This window comes from Cydia pomonella, chromosome 19 (genome assembly GCF_033807575.1).
Source record: "Cydia pomonella isolate Wapato2018A chromosome 19, ilCydPomo1, whole genome shotgun sequence".
Classification (NCBI taxonomy): domain Eukaryota; kingdom Metazoa; phylum Arthropoda; class Insecta; order Lepidoptera; family Tortricidae; genus Cydia; species Cydia pomonella.
The window spans coordinates 5,781,913-5,803,658 of NC_084721.1; the positions used below are offsets into that span (position 1 = coordinate 5,781,913).

Sequence of the window (21,746 nt, forward strand, 5' to 3'; positions counted from 1 at the left end):
GATAAAGCAATATTATAAGATCATATTTCTATTATTCTCGCCTGTTACGTTGTGCTAACTTTTTGCGTTGTCGTAGCGAAGTTTTCTCGCTCATTATAGACGTTTCGTGACGCTACATAGCACTTCAAGCGTTCTATTTAGTGCAAATGGTTTAGTGCGATTGTATTAAGTATATAAAATTATTAAAATAATGCTCTGTTACGCTGCAAATACTAATGTAGCGTTCCGTACCGTCGATGTTAAGTCGATTGACTACGCAAGTCAACGAAAATGGACGTGATTTTTCTATAAAACTTTCTAGTACTTTTACAGTAAAAGACGAAACTGTTCGTTGGTTTGCGTAGACAGCGACATCTACGATTATTCGTCTCGTTCAATCATTGTCGAATAAATGCAGGGACGAAAACAGCTGTGTTCTGGAGAAAAACATTTTTTTTTTATGAATCAGATTATGACGAAACGTAATACATGCAAAATGTCGTGGTCAAGCATCAATCATAGTTGATGAAACAACTTGCCAAAACTATGTGCCACCCTCGATTACTTTTCCAAGTAGATATATGTATGTTTATCACTAGAATCAGACCATGCTAAATTAGCCACGATTTTGATAGCCCAGCTTGTGCAAGTGTTAAGTAAACGTCATAACTTCATAGAAGTTTGACGTAATAACACGTGCACTGCTTGGGCTGTCAAAACCGCTGCCAACTTATATTGGCCCGACTCTACAGTTCTCGACCAAGAGTATCTGCATTGTTCTTCATATAGAGACATACTTATCTCTTTTGGTCAACCTTTTCGACGCCGTGTCATACACGAAAGCAATTACTCAGACGCCACGCCACCGAGGTGTCAAAACTAAAATTGAACTTTATACTTATGCATGTAGGTCTAAGTTGCTGTGACGTATTATTCCGTCGTTGGCGTTGGACCTGCGGTTCGCATATATCCGGCATCGAAAAACTTAAGTAATTAGAGAATGGTAGATGGTTTTGAAACGTAGTCTGATCCGCTACTTTTGATGCTGATTGATGAAATTCTTGGAGGATTGGAAGATACGGCAAAAAAGACGAGATCTTATTGACTTCTAGGTTTTTCTTCGGAACACAGCACCAACCAGTAACAAGACCCCAGCTGACATAACGCAACATAAAAGTAGTAGTGCGATATCTGATCTTTCGTAACTGCATTGGAGAAGTCATTCAATTTTGTACCTCGTGCTAATATCATAAGATAAAATGTTCTAACCTCCTAAGGTCCAGCTATACAAATGAGCAATCCAAATTTTACCACTGAAATTTGAGCCTTTAATGGAGAAAATAGGGTTTGATTTTTCGTCGATCGACGAAACAAAGCAAGTGCAACTCTGTTCCGATTGAATATTCATCGAACTGAATAAGTAGGTAGGTAGGACTTTGGGCCTTAGGAGGATAAAGATGTTCATGTACTGCTGCATATTTGTATGGCAGATGCCCACTGCAGCACAGGTCACTGTTTATGTTAAAATGTTGATTATAATTGGTGCCCAATCATATGTTGTTGGCTATTAACTTGGAATTTTTAATCAGTATAAAGAGTATAAAATAAAAAAAGATTTTGTATATTACACAACATGCAATGTCGATATTTAGATAAAATATTTTTTTTTTATAATTATCGATAAATCATTAGATGGCTCCAGTTAAAAATAACTACCTAATAACCAACATAAGTATGCCAACTGGGGGCTAAATTATGCCAAAACGTTTTTCAACAAAGATATTTCCCTTTTCCATCGCGGATTTTCATCAGTTACGATAACGTACATTACAAAAATTAATTTTATTTACAAAACACGTACCGTAAAACTAGAGGTTAACAGTAATAAAATGAAATGGACCTTAATCTGATACAATTATCACATACACATTACTTTCTGCAGTATAAAACCTACAATCACCATAAACAGACATGAATAAGAATTCGTTGAGAGTACAGAAAGAATCGTATACAATTTGAATGTTGGGGTTGACAAAATAAAACTAGTAATCTATAAAAAATCATTTGACAGTTGCAAGGCTTGGAACCGGTTTTAAAAATAGCGGTAAATACCGGTTTATTTTGGTTTTACTCCGAACTTTCATAAGAACGCAAACGTTTTAAGAACTTTATTGTAACCTTAATATACCGGTTTAATCAACGAGCGACGAGACGGCCGGCCGGCCCAGTGGTGTGCCGCGTAAACAAAGACCGTAGGAAGAAACTGGTTTCTATTGTTCTAAATCGGTTAATCTGACAAGAACTTTAAGGAAATGTTCTCTTAAAAACCGGTTTAACAATAACGGTTTTACGAACGAAACTGAAATTAAAAGGTTCTGCGCCAAGTACATAATAACGCTTTGGAAATTAACCGCTTCCCGAGCCTTGCAACTGTCAAAGTTTTTTTATATATCACTAGTTTTATTCTATGGGATCTGGCTTAAACGCTTAAAATTCCAAAGAAAAAAACAAGACTGACACTATTTATAAAATTGACAAATGCCAGCGCCATCTGTAAAATACTTCGACTGGCCGGAAGCAAGAAGGCCGACATGCAAGTCTTTCTTTATTCGATAAAATACAAAACCATCTTGCAAAATATTATTCCATGTTCAATACTTTGCTTAAAACATTGCTGTGGTAAACAAGGGAAGTATCATAAATGTTGTCTCTTCTGATATATTTATAAACTAATGGATTAGGATGGCAAAATATGATTTATAGAATACTATAAATCATACATCTGTATTGAACAGAGGTTACTTATAGATGCCCAGTAGGACAGTAAGGGCGGTCACAGACTAGCGTTTTATACGACATGTAGGGAAAAGTCACGCGCGTGTAAACTCGTAAAAACTAAATGTAAGGAAATATAACGCGCGTGTAAGCTAGTGTTCAGACCTAAGGAAAACTAGAAAAAAATGTTTCAAATAGTGTTCTAACTTACTACTAGGACAACTGCTGAATTTTGAAATCAACCTTGTGTAAAACGACACAATAGAATATGTGTAGAATCTGACCACGCTAACTTTGCATACTGTTAGCCGTTGTTATATACATATTACCAAAGATAATTGAGTATAGAGGCGGATTGTCAAATTAAATTTTGCAGTCTACTAAATTTACTGCCATTTTTCTACACAGGATTAATAATCTTAGTTTGACATACAGCTATATGACCCATGTTCTTTCACTGAAATGAGAAGAAATCAAACGGTGTCGCCATTTACACGAGTATAGGCCAAAGGTATACTTTCTTGATTTTTAGAGGCACGTTTTTTTTATTAGACTTTATTTATCTTTTACTGCGTTATATATATATTTGATGTCACATACATATCCCTAAACGCTCCATATACTTGACGTAACACTTGGCATGAAAACTTAGTGTGGTCCGATTCTGTGTATGCTAATTAGAGCATTAGCGTTTGAACTCTTTGAGCACCCCCTTAAAACTGCAGCGACTTTGTAAGGACAAAGTGTGGTGTGCCACTATAAACGCCCTCGTTTTTTTTAGGACTGGCGTTTGTGGCGACCCACACTCTGTCACTAGCCAAGCCGATGCTGAGTTAGCTTGATTAGAAGACTAAAACCGAATTTATGTTTCTGTACTCTCAACAAAGAGCGCCTAAGATTAAATTTAGAAAAATAAAAGTATTCTCACAATAAATAAGTCATCGTATATTTACAAAATGGATGTTTTTAATATGAAGGTCATATCACCTATTGGACATTCACCTTGTTCAACGCCTTCTTACATAACCAAGAACTAAACTTATGACGTATTTCATAGTGGCGGTTATAATTAATATTTTGTCATTTGAGTAAAAACAAAATGATATTGGCTTTCTGCCAAATATTGAGAACTTAGTCTAAGGTGACTGTAGCAGAAGTGTTTGTGTCGAAGTCTAGTCCCATTTTGTCGCTTACCATAAGGACGAAATTTGCTTTTATCATTATACGAGTAACCTGTCAAAGCGTCCTTATGGCAAACGACAAAGTGGATTGGACTTTTTGCTTGGGAACGACACGTTTATCCTTCTCACAGCTTTTTGTGGAGAGTGATGGCTAAATTAATATTCTTATGCAACTGTTGCATAATTGAGGTCATTAAACGCGAAGCGTGAGTTGCGTAAGTCACAGGCGAGCCTCATACAGAAAAGTGCCAAAAGTGTGTTTATATAGTGCTGTACATAGGTGTAAGTTTCCACAAAAGGCTATAAGAAAAAAAAAAAATCAAGGTACAGTTGCCATCATATACATCGGAGCGGCCAAGATACTCAAAAATATCTATAGACGTACCTGACAATCGGATGCAGTGTGCACTGCGCCTAGAGGTGTGTACATATATTTGTGAGCACCTTGGCCGGTCCGATATATCTGATTGCGCCTGCAGTCCCTTAGCCAAATTAGCCTCGTTTCCTTTATTATTTGAATCACGTTTGAGAGCTGCACATTAACATTGGTTACAAATAAACAAACTGGCCTTCATTCACGGAAATATGTATGTAATATGTGAACGGAATAGTGAACTATAATTTCTACACACATTTTTACACTTGCATCTCACATTCAATATGTATCCAAATACCACTCAGTTTTCTCTTTGTACTTTTGCGATTTTACACCTTCAGAAAAATGATCTAAACAAAAAAAAACATTTCACATTAAATACGTTATCCTACGTTTTAAATATATTTGTTCTAAACTGTAAATGTGTCAGTGTGGAAGCATTTGATATTTTTGTACAGCCAAGGTATTAAATATCGACACGGACGAAGCGACAAAAATATGTACACACTACCTTGATGTATGGCCAATGAGGTCGTGTATACATATTTTAGGCACTTTGCCCGTGTCGATATTTAATACCTTGACTGTACCTAGGACCCTCCGTAAGTAAAAAGTTACTATGTTACATAATGATGGATACAACGGAGACTGATGTTGCGCAGCGATATTTGTACGACTGTATTTGCGTTTACATAAGGAACTTTATGATACAATCTCTAACTGATTTGACAAATTGATCTGCATGGAGTGTCTTTAACCTTTTGAACGCCAAGAACCTATAGGTTTTATGGCGGACGTTGTCAAAGTAACCTTCACACTTTCGAGTTAGGTTTACATTAGCTCGCTTGCGCCCGGGAGCTTGGCGTTTGAGTGATGTTTATGACATAAAGCGTTCAAAGGGTTAAAAAATACATAGAAAACATCCATAACACAAGAACAAATATTTGTGATGATGAACACACTTCTAAATGTTTTCCATTCTCAATAATTTAAATGTTATTGACACAATGAATAACTAGGTTCATAGGTTATCCTTTTTTTTTTTCAAAATTTGAAATACATTTTTTTTTATATAAAAAGCGAAACCTATAAACCTAGAATATTTTATGCTGAAACTATCGACATCAAAATCAAAGTGATTTGTTAAGAATTCGTTAGTCGAAAACGTTTTCTTCCGAAATGGGTCAATCATAGAAAAATTACTGTTATTTCGTTAGGATCGCAAAGCAATTCTTCCCTTTTAAAGTCCCATAAGCCGTGGGCTTAAGCATCGTATAGTTGATTTAAAAAAAACCTTAGTCGAAACTTAAATGATTACTAGACCCGCCGCGGCTTCGCACGGGTTACCCAAAACCTTTTTACAAATTATACACCTAAACCTTCCTCAAGAATTTCTCTATTGATAGTTGAAAACCGCATGAGAATCCGTTCAGTAATTTTTGAGTTTATCAACAACATACGCGACAGACGCGGCATGCAAAATCAGATTTAACTAGTGATACCTGTTTATATCTGTTCATATTGACCAAATTAGTAACCCTCATTCTTTCATTGATTGACATGCTCATAGTAGATCTGCTGATCGAAATTACATAGACGTAAGGCTGCCTTCCCAACGAACCAGATGAGGAAAAGTGCGGGAATCATCCAATAGCATTGTTTGTAACCCAACCGGAGAAGAGAACCAATGCTATTATTATTCCTGCACACTATTTCTCTGCCACAGTGGAAATGCAGCCTAACATTCTTCATGTTAACGCAAATACTTTTCAACAGTTAACACTATTTATGTATAAAATAAGGCTACGCTGCAAGTACACTCAGCCTCGTTGGCCATCAAAAACAATTCCTGCTCCACATTTGATAAACATAACGTCCCTAACACTCTGAGATGCCATACGAAGTTAATTTTAATTAGTATGAAGATTTCATATGCTAATTAATTAGAATTACTACGTTACATGGGCGCAACACGGCTACGGCACTTATTTATGAACGTTCCGAATAATAACTACTCGATGGATCATAACGTAGTCACACTGATGCAAATTCGCATGTCACTCTGGAGTTTGAGCGTGACAGCGCTATGCACGTATATAGCGATATCCCGCTCGCCAACCGGAGCGACGTGTGATTTTGTATCCAATGTGAAAACCACCTAAAAAAAGTTTCTGCCAAATGCCTACAGACATTCATAGAGTTCTAATAGAGTATCTATTTAATGTTGTAAGTTAGAGCGCGGTCGTCATGACGCAATCTGGAAGGTTAAGGGTCTCCACAGATATATCGACGCGGAATCGGTAAAAACCGATAAAAAAAAAGCTTTAAGTCTACGCAATATCCGAACGACGTCTTTTTCGCTCTTATCGTGCAGACATAAGGTTTACGATATCGGCTTCTGCTGATTCCTCGTCAATATATGTAGGGAGACCCTTATCCTGCCTTCAGGAGATATCCTTGTCAAAATTAATTTATTTCTCAGCCGAGCTCTAACTTGCAATACAAACTACATCCTCAGTAAATCAGGCACTTCGCATATCAACATGTATATGTGTATCGGACCCTTACTTTTTTATTTCATTAAGATACTGTATTATAATTCTTTACTATCTTTATTCCAGCCAAATTCCTAATTCCAACGCATATCCGCTCCAGCGAGTTTTCGACAGCGAACATTAACACAACCCATCATGAGGATTCTACACTTCAGGTGCGTCCAGACCGGGCGAACGCACCGCTGGCGCGTTTCACGAACGCGTACTATACAACGTCGCGTTCGTCAAGTCCAAGCCCACTTTTAGCCTCGCTCGATCTGCAAGCATCCGACAGCCGCTACTCTTGGGCCCATGTCACACCTCTATAGTAGTGCATCCTTACGGCATCACTGATAGTGCACAGCTGGAGGGGGAGGGGAGGGTGTGCCGGTCACGGGGCAGCACTACGCGAGGCGCGGCCGCTTGGCGTCGCGCTCGTCGGCGCCGGCGCCCGCGCCGCCCTCCTCCTCCTCGTCCGAGTCGCCGTCGTAGTCCACGAGGCCCTGCGCGACACTAAACGTTACCTCACCGTTCGACAGAAGCTGGAGATCTACCGTAAGATCGAACCCCCTTATTCATAAACGTGTACTAAAGTTGACAAGCCGCTAATAATCGGTTGTCCCTTTCCGACGTATTGGTATGATGGATTGGTACGATTATTAGCGGCTTGTCAACTTTAGTAGACGTTTATGAATAGGCGGGTCCACACAGAGCGTGCATACGGGCGAGGCAATTTCCTCACGCACAAAACGGCCAGTGTAGACGTGCCTCGCACGAGGCGGTGCGCGCGTTTTCCTCGCCTGAGCGTGCCGCCTTGGCCGAGGCACGTCTACACGGATCGTCTTGTCATCGCCTAATAAGGGGGTAAATCATGACCACCTGACATGACCACATGACCTCTAGCGGCGTGTATGAAAAATTGGCGGTCAAATTGGAATCAATGATATTACAAAATAGAATTGAATTTGTTTCGTTTTAACCCTTTCCCGCATATTGTTATGCATACTATTCGAGTTCAAATTTAAACAAATAATTCTATAATTATCATGCAGTAAAAGTTTAAAACGAACGAAACAACACAAATGCAACTATCTTATACCTTTAAACGAGCAATTCTTGTATATATATAAATATATATATTTCTGTAATCTCGGAAAATAACGATTTCGCTGAAATTTGGTATATGGGGGTTTTTGGGGGTATACAATCGATCTAGATTAGTCTTATGTATGGGAAAACGCGTGTTTTCGAGTTTTCATGCGTTTTTCTTTCGACGCAGAATATGGTCGCTAATTTCGTGTTGCCGGCCGCTGTCCGTCTGGTCCAGCGGGTTAAGACGCGGACTGCTAAACGAGTGTTACGGGTTCGAATCTCGCCCGGTGACTAACTTTTGTTTTTTTTTTTATATGTTCAAGTTTATATATAATTTTTTAATTTTTATTGTTTTAGACAAGTTTAATTTAGTAAAAAAATGTAGTTAAGATTATCACCTGTAGACCACCATATTACAATAAATAGTTATAACCGAGCAAAGCTCGGTCGCCCAGGTACTGTTCCATTAAATAATGAAATAAATTTCATTGTAAGTACTTTGTACCAGTATTAGGACCGTGGGACATTAGAGGTCAAAAATGATGTTGGAAGTATAAAATCGAGCAAAGTCAAAATATAATAAAGCTAATGTCCAATTGCCGACTAAAGGCCGCTTTCTAATAACAATACAATGATTGTAATAAGTCCGTGGCTCCATTCACAATAAATAATTGAATATGACCAAACCACACGAATCATTAAATGAGCTGACAATTCAAGGTATTGTTGACGAACGAGGTCATTACATTTACAACTAAATGCCAAGGGCTTCAATCTCAGTTAATTTTAGGTTGCAGCAGTGTAAAGGTTATTCATATTGAATTATTCAGTTTATTTCTATATAATAAGTATGGAGTTCTATAAAATTGTTACGCAAGAAAATGACATGATAAACAACGCGCTTTTCTCATGGTCCAGGATAAAATAAAATTGTGGCTTTGTGTTTGAGCTTAGAAAATGTAAAAGTGAAATACTTAGTTCGTTGAGTCGTTACCAAAGATAAATGGTCTTAAGCGCCATAGACGCTATTGGTGCTAAGTCCTGTATGTCAATTACCGCGTTTTGAAAAATTTTCGACAAAATCTGTTTCATAATAGAATCTGGTGACAAACTTTCACAAGAATCGGTTAAGAATTGCGACCTGTAAAAGGAGAAAATCCGGACATACATACGAAATCAAAATGCCCGTTTTAAGAAGTTCGAAGACTTTCGAGACGCTTCAGTCATTAATTATTAATACTTTGGTAAAAATTTGATTTTTTAAAAGTAAATATTTTTCCAAAAACAGGGAATATGCAGAAATTTACTCGCGAATCGGCTCGCTCTGTGGACCCTCCTGATGTTCTCGAGAAAGGTACAATTTAGATCACATTGAATGGACATTTTTGAATAGGCGGGTTAACACAGAGTGAACATACGCGCGAGGCAATTTCCTCGTATGTTCGCTCTGTGTGGACCCGCCTAATAATAAATAATTAAAGTCGATTTATCTTAGTGCAGCAGTTCTAGCATCACTAGACGGCACGAAACTAAATATAAAACATATTATCAAGTCGAAGCATACTTCAGATCTAGCTACTGCACTTATGCACTTCAGCCATAATATATTACTCAAAAGAAAGTAAGGGTCTCTAAGAATTATAGAAGAAATATGTGAATAAATAAATAAATATTATAGGACATTATTACACAAATTGACTAAGTCCCACAGTAAGCTCAATAAGGCTTGTGTTGAGGGTACTTAGACAACGATATATATAATATATAAATATTTATAAATACTTAAATACATAGAAAACACCCATTACTCAGGAACAAATATCCATGCACATCACACGAATAAATGCCCTTACCAGGATTTGAGTCCAGGACCATCAGCTTCGTAGGCGGGGTCACTACCCACTAGGCCAAACTGGTCATCGTGGAACATTTGACTACTTATTTATTTTAATAAACTTTATTGCACAAAAGAAAGAAAAACTTAATTCCCTACTAGTCAACCTTAGGGTAAAGCAGAAATGATTGTAGGTGGTGCATTTAAAACTAAAAGAAATAAAATGTATAAGCCTTAATAACAACCAAAGCCTTGTTTTACTGTTACAAATAAAATACAGGATGTTTTTTGAAAAATACAGGCTGTGTAGAATGTAAGATAGGTTGGGAATTTGATATCTTTTATCTATCTAATGCCCACGGATTTTTAAAATTAACGATCAAACCCATATGACATTTCAATTTGGCAAACGAGGCACCAAACACCCTGACCAGAAATATATGATCATTGTCAATAGGGCGCTGTTATTCTCATGTATAGTATGAACAATTTAGTTCCAATGAAATTCCGCAACATGGCGCGTGATCATATTACTGGTCAGGCTTTACTTTATTTTGAGCAGTATATACTAGTATTATTTTACAGCTAAAACATGCAAAAATTATAAGCGCATAAAGCATACAATATGTTGTATATCTTGCAGTAAAAAGCCAAGCACCACTCTATAACTAATAAAACTGTTCCCTCTGAAATATTTTGTACGCCTTTTGTCCACAATATTAAATAGACTTACAGACATATCATATATTATATATTATCAGATATATCAGAGCGGCCAAGACGGTCACAAATATCTGAACACGCCTCTATTGTCAAGATGTTAGAATGCGTGTTCATATATCTTTGAGCACCTCGGCCGCTCCGATATATCTGATGGCGTCTGTACATGCAAAAACATAAATAAAAAACGTATTACGGCGTGAGCCCGTGTAAGCTGACTAAAAAATAAGTGTTTGGGAGAAAGAAGAGAGGGAACCAAAAGTCTTCCTTGGCTCGGATACCTAATCGTCGGTATACGCGGTGTTCAGAAAATATGTACGACAAACCTTAACGCATGTTACTGACATGATTGCCGAATTTACAGATTGCTGGACATGTACAGCTTTATCCCGATCCCAGCGAAGCGAAAAAAAAAAAAGATGATCCCAGCGAAGCAAGTAAGGCAAGAGGGAATCAAAAGTTTACCTTATAGAGTAATCTGGGCTCGGATACCTAAACGTCAGTATGCGCGGGTATTTTTGCTGAGTAAATAGGTACAAATAAGATCCTGGTCCTAACGCATTTAACAGACACCTAATTACAAATTATGTGACATGTACAGCATATACATAATAAGATGATCCCAGCGAAGCGAGTAAGGCGAGAGGGAACCAAAAGTTTACCTTATCGAGTAATCTGGGCTCGGATACCTGAACGTCGGTGTGCGCCGGTTTGGGCGACGCCGTGTTGAGCAGCACTCTGCTCGGCCCGTTCGCGCTCTCTGTACTCGTGCAAACTTTCTTTTCTACTATTTTACCTGGAAAATGTTGACAGTTTATTCATAACATATAATATTATATAAATCAAATATAAAAGATATAATATAGATATATCTGTATATGGGTGGCCAATGTCAAGCTGAAATTGGTAATTTATACCAAAAGGTTATATCTCGTTTGTGAGTTATAAAAAAAGAAAAAAGGTAAACAATCTTGATATGACTACTAGCCGCACAAGGGTGCGTTTCTGAGCGGTAGAGCAACGCCTGCCAAAGCGTCAATGTCAAGTTAAAGTTTTCGATTTAGGCCATGAGATAGTTAAATTTGCCCACATTTACGTTTAGAGCAAGGACTCACTGTCGAGCTACGCTTCTAGGCCAAGAGTCGGCAAACTTTTGACAAGAGCCAACCGCGGTCGGCTTAAAGAGCCGCAAATGTGCCTAGCAGCCGCATGCGGTTCGAGCGTCGTGGTTTGCCGACTATTGTCCTAGTCGTGCATCGCTATACTCTGTTTCTTTGGGTAGTTAAATAAATGTAAACAATGTGTTTTTACATTTTCGGGTACTTGAAACATCAGTTAAACATCCAAATAGAAAACTGCCTGGATCTGTCCCTCATCGTCCTGGGTTTATCTTATTTAATTTAATCGTGTAATGTTTTCATTTACCCTCAAATGGCTAAACATTCCGTCTCGTTTTAGGTTCTTTACTAGGAATAAGTAATAGAAAATATTACAAAACGAAATTATTATTGATTAATCAGATCATCCTGAGATATTCCTAGCACGATTATAGCAGCTTCATTGTTACAATGAGTAAGTAATATATCGTACTAAAACTTCTCTAAGTGTTGACTTATAATATTCTGGTCCAACGAAATACCTCACTGTGGTTTGTTTACATTTTGTTAAATACCTAAAGAAATACATGATATAATCAATATAGTCGTATATTACCGATGGCGTCGAGCGCGTGGTGCGGGTGCGGGTGCGGCTGCGCGGGCTCGAGCGGCGGCTCGTCGTCCAGCTCGTCCTCGTCGTTGAACCACATCTCCTCCTCGTCGTCGGGCGCGCGCGCCTCGCGGCGGTAGTAGTGCGTCACTAGTCAGTATATATTACCGATGGCGTCGAGCGCGTGGTGCGGGTGCGGGTGCGGCTGCGCGGGCTCGAGCGGCGGCTCGTCGTCCAGCTCGTCCTCGTCGTTGAACCACATCTCCTCCTCGTCGTCGGGCGCGCGCGCCTCGCGGCGGTAGTAGTGCGTCACTAGTCAGTATATATTACCGATGGCGTCGAGCGCGTGGTGCGGGTGCGGGTGCGGCTGCGCGGGCTCGAGCGGCGGCTCGTCGTCCAGCTCGTCCTCGTCGTTGAACCACATCTCCTCCTCGTCGTCGGGCGCGCGCGCCTCGCGGCGGTAGTAGTGCGTCACTAGTCAGTATATATTACCGATGGCGTCGAGCGCGTGGTGCGGGTGCGGGTGCGGCTGCGCGGGCTCGAGCGGCGGCTCGTCGTCCAGCTCGTCCTCGTCGTTGAACCACATCTCCTCCTCGTCGTCGGGCGCGCGCGCCTCGCGGCGGTAGTAGTGCGTCACTAGTCAGTATATATTACCGATGGCGTCGAGCGCGTGGTGCGGGTGCGGGTGCGGCTGCGCGGGCTCGAGCGGCGGCTCGTCGTCCAGCTCGTCCTCGTCGTTGAACCACATCTCCTCCTCGTCGTCGGGCGCGCGCGCCTCGCGGCGGTAGTAGTGCGTCACTAGTCAGTATATATTACCGATGGCGTCGAGCGCGTGGTGCGGGTGCGGGTGCGGCTGCGCGGGCTCGAGCGGCGGCTCGTCGTCCAGCTCGTCCTCGTCGTTGAACCACATCTCCTCCTCGTCGTCGGGCGCGCGCGCCTCGCGGCGGTAGTAGTGCGTCACTAGTCAGTATATATTACCGATGGCGTCGAGCGCGTGGTGCGGGTGCGGGTGCGGCTGCGCGGGCTCGAGCGGCGGCTCGTCGTCCAGCTCGTCCTCGTCGTTGAACCACATCTCCTCCTCGTCGTCGGGCGCGCGCGCCTCGCGGCGGTAGTAGTGCGTCACTAGTCAGTATATATTACCGATGGCGTCGAGCGCGTGGTGCGGGTGCGGGTGCGGCTGCGCGGGCTCGAGCGGCGGCTCGTCGTCCAGCTCGTCCTCGTCGTTGAACCACATCTCCTCCTCGTCGTCGGGCGCGCGCGCCTCGCGGCGGTAGTAGTGCGTCACTAGTCAGTATATATTACCGATGGCGTCGAGCGCGTGGTGCGGGTGCGGGTGCGGCTGCGCGGGCTCGAGCGGCGGCTCGTCGTCCAGCTCGTCCTCGTCGTTGAACCACATCTCCTCCTCGTCGTCGGGCGCGCGCGCCTCGCGGCGGTAGCGCGAGCGCAGCAGCGACGGGACCACGGCCTCGGCCACGCCCACGCTGCCGCTCACTGACAAACATATCCTTATTTTATATCATTGTTGAATTACCAGCTAGCACTGGTGGCCTAACGGTAAGAATGTGCGACTTTCAATCCGGAGGTCGCGAGTTCAAACCCCGGCACGTACCAATGACTTTTTCGGAACTTATGTAAGAAATACCATTTGATATTTACCAGTCGCTTTTCGGTGAAGGGAACATCGTGAGGCAACCGGACTAATCCCAATAAGGCCTAGTTTACCCTCTGTAGTAGATAGGTATAGGTAGATTGGCATAGGCATGCCAAATCTGGGGATTAGTTGTCAAGCTTCCATGAGCCGTGGCAAAAATGCCAGGACAATGCGAAAAAGAAGACTGTAATTACAAGCAAAGTTGTTAAACTAACGTACTAGCCTAGACAATTATGTCAACAGGGTCATAAAATCGAATCAGTTAACATCCTATTGACTAGTACATTTATTCGTTTTGAGTCTACTATGGAACACACAACACAAACATACATAAAATGCCCTTAATCAGCTAAAAAGAAATCACACTGTAGTTAACAAAGTTATACAATCCTAGTCTGCATCCAACTGTACTTTAAAGCCTAAGTATAAACTACGTATAATTTTCCATTTTGTAACAAAGATGTTACGATTTATGTTACCAATAAATAAACACATGTAATAATATGTCCTATCATTAACACTCATTATTTTACCTACATTACCTAAAATTATCTTGTTACAAAATATAAGGATATATTAGTGATACATGTATACTATAATAGTATTTTATACAATTATACGATATACTATAATAGTATTTTATACAATTATACGATATACTATAATAGTATTTTCAATCGAGTACCGTGTTTAGGCATTGAAGCTTGCTGAATTGCCTAAGTAAGGTACGAGATTGAAAAGCTTGATTATATCACTATTGTATACACTACTTTTTCGACGAGTCATCTAAAATAATACTTTCTTTACTATAAAACCTAAATAATGTATGAAGAAAAAAAAATGTAGTGCAAGACATAATGAAATAGTTGCCCGTTTATCTTTTCTATGGGAGTGCAGCAGCATGTGATAGGTCAATTTTTTTATAGTTGACTACAGCATATCGAAATGAATATTATAGTTGAGTTGAGCCTACGCCCTTGGTTGGGTTGGGAGCCCATACATGAAAAGTATGCAATTATAGTTTGGTATACGAAATTTTAATTCAACCATTACAGTTGACCAAGTAAAACAATTTTTTTTTAAATTTGTAAAAACAAATAACTTACCTCGGTCCCGCTCTTTTAGTTTATCCTGATGCTGATCATATCGCGTCTTCAACGCTTTAAAAGTCTGTACATATTCCACGTCTTCTAAAATTTTGCCGTAGTTTTCGACCACGTGTGAACAAAGCGACTTGATATCCTCCAGCTTTATGAACTCGAATAGTTCTAGTATAGCAGAGTCGAGTAGGTTATACCTGAAAACAGTGTAACAAACATAGATTATAAAATACAATGCAGTATTTTTCCATCAAACGTCACTGGATGGAATTGAATTCAATTTATTCAGAATGACGATTCTGGAATTGTTTGCATTAAATATTTACAGATTTTGTCGTCGAGAAACAAAAAATAATTTTACAGTTTGTGTATGTTTTGGCACAGTTTAATTCACATTCAATGATTGCTGTTTTAGGATAAGAAATTGGTAAAAGCTTTCTATAATATCAAGAATAATCTCAAGGTCCTGCACATAATTTCTTTTCGTATTCGTCCGTTATTAGTGCATTCGTGCTCTGTAATGAGTTTATTTCATGGTCCTGGGCAGATATTTTCTTTTCAAACTCGTCCAAGCTATGATACTAACAAGGAAGGGTACCCAACTGTCCGACTCCGATTTGATTCATTTTGATATATGTTATAGAGTAGTCTAAAATAACGGACACGTATTTTTTTTTAGCTGCCCAAACTCAACCTATTGGGAGAAATTGTCCACCAAAGTACTAAAAAGTTACTAAATCTTCTAACTCCTATAGAAAGTGATGCTCGAGCAACTTCCTAGTTAATGGCTTATTTGAGTATATGTTTGAGAACAGGAAAAAATAATGTACACGTGTTTTGTTATATCTGCTTAAACTCAAGTTTTCCTAAAAAAACACCCGTCTTAATGTGTAACTTTAGCGATAAGGTATTATAAAACTTCGAATGTCGATTTTTTTAGGAAAAAATGAGTTTTAGCTGATATAACAAAACACGTGCTCATTATTTTTTGCTGCTTTCAAACATATACTCAAACCAGCCATTAACTAGCAAGTTGCTCGAGCATCACTTTCTATAGGAGTTAGAAGATTTAGTAACTTTTTAGTACTTTGGAGGACAATTTCTCCCAATAGGTTGAGTTTGGGCAGCTAAAAAAAATACGTGTCCGTTATTTTAGACTACTCTATAACATATATCAAAATGAATCAAATCGGAGTCGGACAGTTGGGTACCCTTCCTTGTAAGAAGACTGCAAACAGGTGAGCTCTTGCATCTCATTCCAAAGAAGGCCTCATTGCGCAACTCACCAATTTCTACCAACAGACACGTCTTCACTGTGCATCACATTATCACTTACCGCGTTATTTAAGTTATAAATTGTGCGAATCGGGGTGTTATCACCTCTCAAACTTCTCCTATTTTTGTAAGTCTTTCCTGTTCAGTTTTACAGAAATTTCTGAAAAATTTATCTTCTTGTGATACATACCTGCCATTATTTCTAAGGAACGCATCTATAACCGGCGCAAAGAGATTTCCCTTGATGATGTACCGGTTGTAGTATTCGTCCTTCAGCGCCGTGATTTTGCGCATGAATCTGAGAGCACCCAGCACTAGGAAGGTGTGTGTTGATCGCATAAGAACCAGTATGCGGCGAAGGAGATCCTGTGAACATGAAATAATAGGAGAATACATCAAACCTTGTATGACGACCGGTTTGGCCTAGTGGGTAGTGACCCTGCCTACGAAGCTGATGGTCCCGGGTTCAAATCCTGGTAAGGGCATTTATTCGTGTGATGAGCATGGATATTTGTTCCTGAGTCATGGGTGTTTTCTATGTATTTAAGTATTTATAAATATTTATATATTATATATATCGTTGTCTAAGTACCCTCAATACAAGCCTTATTGAGCTTACTGTGGGACTTAGTCAATTTGTGTAATAATGTCCTATAATATTTATTTATTATTTATTTATTTGTAGTTTATTATCGCATCAGATAGATAGTGACGGCCTGAGTGACCAAGTATATTGTAATGCACCTTTTTGACTTAGAAATAATAATAAAATAATAAATGCACTACTTGACGCTAAACGTAGACTACGAAAATAATAAGCGTTTTGGTAAGAAAACTGATGTATTGAGTGAGCACTCTATGCTTACTTATTTCTCTAAAAGGGACATTAGACAAATACCGAATGCAGCTGGTCCTAATACCATCTGAGCTTGAATTCTCTATTTAAGGTGTGTTTGTTAAAAGTTTATTTCAATTGAAAGGAATTTAACCCTTTGAACACCACGCCCAAATGCTGTACGGCGCGTCAACGTCAACCTCGTCGAAATGCACAATTGGGCTGTTGCCTCGCGCGTTAATTGACGTTATTGGCGGTCAAAGGGTTAAGGAACTTCTGCTTGCAAGATTTCATTAAACTGGCACTAGGTCTAGGTCTCAACTTCATCCGTCATCACCGTCGCGACTATAAAGGCGTATAAAGTTTCGGTAACTAGGATTCTTTGGCATGGGATCAGAAAATCAATTTTATTATCATTGCTATTAGTTTTAAGATCCCAAATGAAAAGAGTTTATTGTTCTATCTTGACCGGAAGTCTGGGGGCACAGCAGTGCCCCCACCAAGTCGAGCAAAAAAGCATCACGGCCGTACCATCCTTTTCTCGAAGCAATTCAGATTTTTTTACAAGTATTGTTTTTGATGGGATTTTTTTTTCTTTTATTAAGAAACAAACGGTCATTTACATTAAATATTGCATTTTGAAGTTTAACAACTTTTCCTTAAATTTTTCTTTTAAAACATAACTGACAACCAGCACTTGGAGAGGCAATATAACGCCCAAATCAATAATTTTGTCAGGGTTGCCCTTCTGGCATCTAAAGGACCTAATGTATGTACTCCACAAAATTCCATTTTGTAACTTGTTTGGAAAACAAGCTAAATTTTGTGTAGAAAACGTACCTTGTTCAATATGCAAGTTTTGATGTGATAAGTGTGATGCTCGACACAGAACGAGAGCAATTCCAGGACCAGCCCCAGTAGCTGCACAGTGTGATAGTCTTCCCTCAGGGGTTTCTCTCCAGTTGTGTTCTGTAGTAATGGTGCTGTGGAAAAGAAAATAATGTTATCGATTTGCAGATTTTCAGGCAAACTACCTAATTATTGGCCTCTATTTTTGACAGGGAGTCACCACTATTGCCTATAAAAAAACTCCACTCTCAAACTTGCTTGTTTGCGACCGACGTAAACGTGACCTGACGTAAAACTCATCTGGTGAATGTAGGCAGTCTGGAGTAGATCACTTTATAGCAATAAGACCGCCTGATGTCTACCTCATTTTTTTATTGTGTCCTTTTACTGGGGTATGATATAAAAAGCATTTGTATTTGATGTTCCCATCCTTGAATATCAGATAAGATCATAATGATATTCTATGAATGAAATTTGAATACCAATTATTTAACAAATAAAATTATTATTCAAACAACTCATTACAATAATAATTAGCACATTACGTTGTATGAAACAAGTAATATACTATATCATAACAATCTTCCATATTACATACCTATAAGTGTCTGTATACTGTGTTTGTAGAAAAAGTTTAGGAAATCTGCTTTTTCACTTTTATTGACCGAAGCTAGCATGCTCTCCGGGTCCAGGAGGATACGTAAGACGCCCATCAGCTGCACAGCACCTCCGAGTTCAGGGTCACGGTCCCGTAGCATCTGTTCTATCACTATGTTAAGCAGCATGTGCTCCTGAAAAGTGTAAATAATCAGGTATGTAATCTTAGGTCATTGTCAAGGCCAGATCTTGATAAGATAACTGTATAGGTTGTTTTTAAAAACACCTGTGTATAAGATTAATACAGATTGGCCCAGAAATGTTAATTTTTAGAAACATTTTAATTACCTAACTATGAATTAAAAAGCTCATGGCTTCAAATGTGCTTAGAAATGATAAAATTTATGTTTTTATCTACACATATGCCTGGTAAAAAAAAAAATTACAACATATTTTAGGACCATCCTTTATTACTAGTAGCTCTGGCAGAAAGCTGTGTCCGACTTTTGAAGGATTACAGATTAGCTAACTTATTTATGGTTAACCTTACTAGGAAGTAAGTAATAAGGAGAATGCCAAAATCTTAATTATTATTTAATTATTAAATTGTCAGTATTAATATATTTAATGGTCAGTGTAGACGTGCCTCGGCCGAGACAGCGAACGCGTTTTCCTCGCCTGAGTGCACCGCCTCAGCCGAGGCACGTCTACACTGGCCGGTTCGTGCGCAAGGAAATTGCCTCGCGCGTATGCTCGCTCTGTGTGGACCCGCCTATTCATGTTATGACAAATGATATCATTGCTAAATAAGGTTTAATTTGAATTTTACCTCTTCTGTGTTGTTAGCTTGCTGTAAAGTGTAATCTCTCACTACCGAAGGTGAGAATTCCACAATATAAGTTAATATATCTATAGACGCAGTCTTGGTCTTCTGGTCTTCTATACTTAATGTAATTTCTAACGCTGGCAGGATCCCCAATGAAACTAACGTTTTATAAAACGCATCTTTATCTTGCGGCTGAAGGTTTTGCGAAAAATTACAAAACTCTTTTAAAAATAAAACTAAATCTCTCCTCTTAGGGTTTGGTGTCTTATCATCCATTAGCAACTTAAACAAATCTGTCAGAAATCTGTCATCTTCCTCTATAAGTTTTACTATTTCTACCTTATTAAAAAATATAAAACTAGATAATGTGCTAAGCAGATTATCCTCAAAGACTGTGGGAGTGGGTAAAACAATGTCCTGGATGTATTGAACTCTGTATGTTTGATGTATCTTTGCCAGTAAATCCTGATTTTTAATAGGAATGGCCTCTCTAAATTTTGCTAGCTCCCGCAGATATTCTCTATGTTTTTTGGGCTGGGGTAGACTTGGGTCATACTCCAGACAGCCAACAACATCAAATATAGTGTCATCTGCAAACATTGTGTCAAACAAAGTGTTTTTATTGAGAAGGAATATGCTTTTGAATATCTCATAGAGATGATGTAAGCCCTCAATGTTTTCTATGTCTTCACACATATGGAAGAGATTGAGTAATTTCTTTATATAGTGCTGGGTTTCTAGAGCAGCAGCCAATTTGTCTTTTCGAGCTGGTGAAACCAAACAGCTGTTGACCAACTCGCTTATGTCTTCCAGTCTTCCCATTTCACATGGTGGAAGTTCCACAGGTTGGACACTGTCTGACATCTCATCAAAACGCTCATCTTCCGATTCTTCTACAATATCTTGTGTGATTTCAACTGATGGATCTTTTCCTTGAACCTACAAAAATCATATAACAAAATTAACACATTTGTCAGAGGTAATTTCTTATTCAAATAATGTAACACATATGTCATTGTGACTTATAGTCTGAAAAATTATGGAACATTTCATCATAATGAATGATCAATGTGACAGTAAAATAGTTTTATAAAACTATTGTTTCATAAAATATAGAAGTATTTATGAAATAAGCATAAGAAATGTTAGTAATTATTCAGATTGGTGAAGGTATTAAAATGATTATAACAGGTATATTGTTACTGTACTATACATGTTGAAGTAGTATAGTGCTAATCATGTTGCAACCTGTCTACCTTAGTCTAGATTTTAGTTTAAACTAGAATAACCAAGACCTAAGTAATTATATACAGCTTTATTGAAGGTGAAGGTACAATGCAACTGGTCACAGTAAGAAAGGCTTACCTGGCAGATCTTCTCCCATATTTCATCACATCCAGCTTTTTCTTGAAAACTTAAGGCTAAGTCAAAATTGTCACCTTCTGACCATACTATTAGTGTGTCCTGTTGCTTCTGGTAGGCTGTGTCTGGTTGAATTTTGCTTTCTAAAAGAAGAGATCCATCAGACTCTGCCCTCACAAGTAGTGAGGTGCCCTTGAGTCTGTCTACATAACACGAAGAGACGTGCCCTGTGCCCCTGTCGTCCCATTGCCGGTCAGCGTTCAAAGCGTACAGCTTTACTCTTCTTCTCGTGTCAGTCATTATAGTCAACGCTCTTTCCACTATGTATTCAAATAGTGACTCAATTATTAGGCGCTACTTTATTGCACCGTTGTATTCTCCTATTTAACTCCCATTTGTATGAAAACATGTGCACTTCTGTAACACAAATAAAACACTGATTCTTCTATGAAACATAAAATTTCCACTTCTAATTACCGTAATTACATTCAATTTTACTTTTGGGTTTTATAAGCAAAGCAGACTATTTAGGAATAACACATCGGTTTATAACGAATATATAACAAGGTGGCAAGAGAATAAACACTACAAATACATTTAATTTGTTTGAACGACAATGGATTGACCATTAAAATTATCGGGAATCACAAACAAAACAATACAAACTGTACGCCTTTCACAAAACCACAAGATCGCAATAAATCACTACACCTAAGCTTTCTAAGCTCTATTAGTACACACTTTGGCGAAAAATAAGATATTTACCGGACGTAACATTTATAGAATCGTCAAATTGACGTACCTTTAAAATAGCACAACATCAAATATCGCCATATTGGATTCACAACAACGCTTCGAGGACGGGGTTCTCAAAATGGCCGAAAGGGCGGGATATTCAAACATTAAAGAGTTTAGTGCTATATTATGAGGGTTGAATTGTGATTTTAATCCCAAAAAATGTATTTAAAAACATTTAGTTAGGTTATTTGTTTAATTTGAGGTACTTTTATTGTATATAATATGTTATGTTAATAATAGATTTTAATTGCAAGT

General features: G+C 38.9%; 1 protein-coding gene across 2 annotated transcripts; it reads right to left on the reverse strand.

Annotated features, from left to right (window-relative positions):
• Positions 1–3,584: 3,584 nt before the first annotated feature.
• Positions 3,585–21,565, reverse strand: LOC133528189 (serine/threonine-protein phosphatase 4 regulatory subunit 3). Of its 2 annotated transcripts, XM_061865455.1 has the most exons (10): positions 21,496–21,565; positions 20,697–21,110; positions 19,335–20,270; positions 18,507–18,699; positions 17,900–18,042; positions 16,415–16,590; positions 14,956–15,146; positions 13,501–13,689; positions 11,154–11,287; positions 3,585–7,348 (listed from the first exon to the last, which is right to left on the reverse strand). In XM_061865455.1, exons 2-10 carry the CDS (start codon positions 20,991–20,993, stop codon positions 7,250–7,252), a joined length of 2,358 nt encoding a protein of 785 aa, XP_061721439.1. In that variant the 5' UTR covers positions 20,994–21,110; positions 21,496–21,565; the 3' UTR covers positions 3,585–7,249. The 2 variants fall into 2 exon arrangements, with proteins under 2 accessions (XP_061721439.1, XP_061721438.1); XM_061865454.1 differs by lacking the exons at positions 3,585–7,348; positions 11,154–11,287 and having other exon boundaries at positions 12,307–13,689; positions 21,459–21,519.
• Positions 21,566–21,746: the final 181 nt, after the last annotated feature.

What these genes read in the sequence shown, in the direction of transcription:
- LOC133528189 (XM_061865455.1), bottom strand. Translation starts at nt 20,993, where the DNA reads ATGACTGACACGAGAAGAAGAGTAAAGCTGTACGCTTTGAACGCTGAC. An exon ending in CCACGCGCTCGACGCCATCG is followed by an intron (nt 11,288 to 13,500) that starts GTAATATATACT and finishes AACATTTTCCAG; the next exon opens with GTAAAATAGTAGAAAAGAAA. An exon ending in AGCCCAGATTACTCGATAAG is followed by an intron (nt 7,349 to 11,153) that starts GTAAACTTTTGG and finishes AGTGTCGCGCAG; the next exon opens with GGCCTCGTGGACTACGACGG.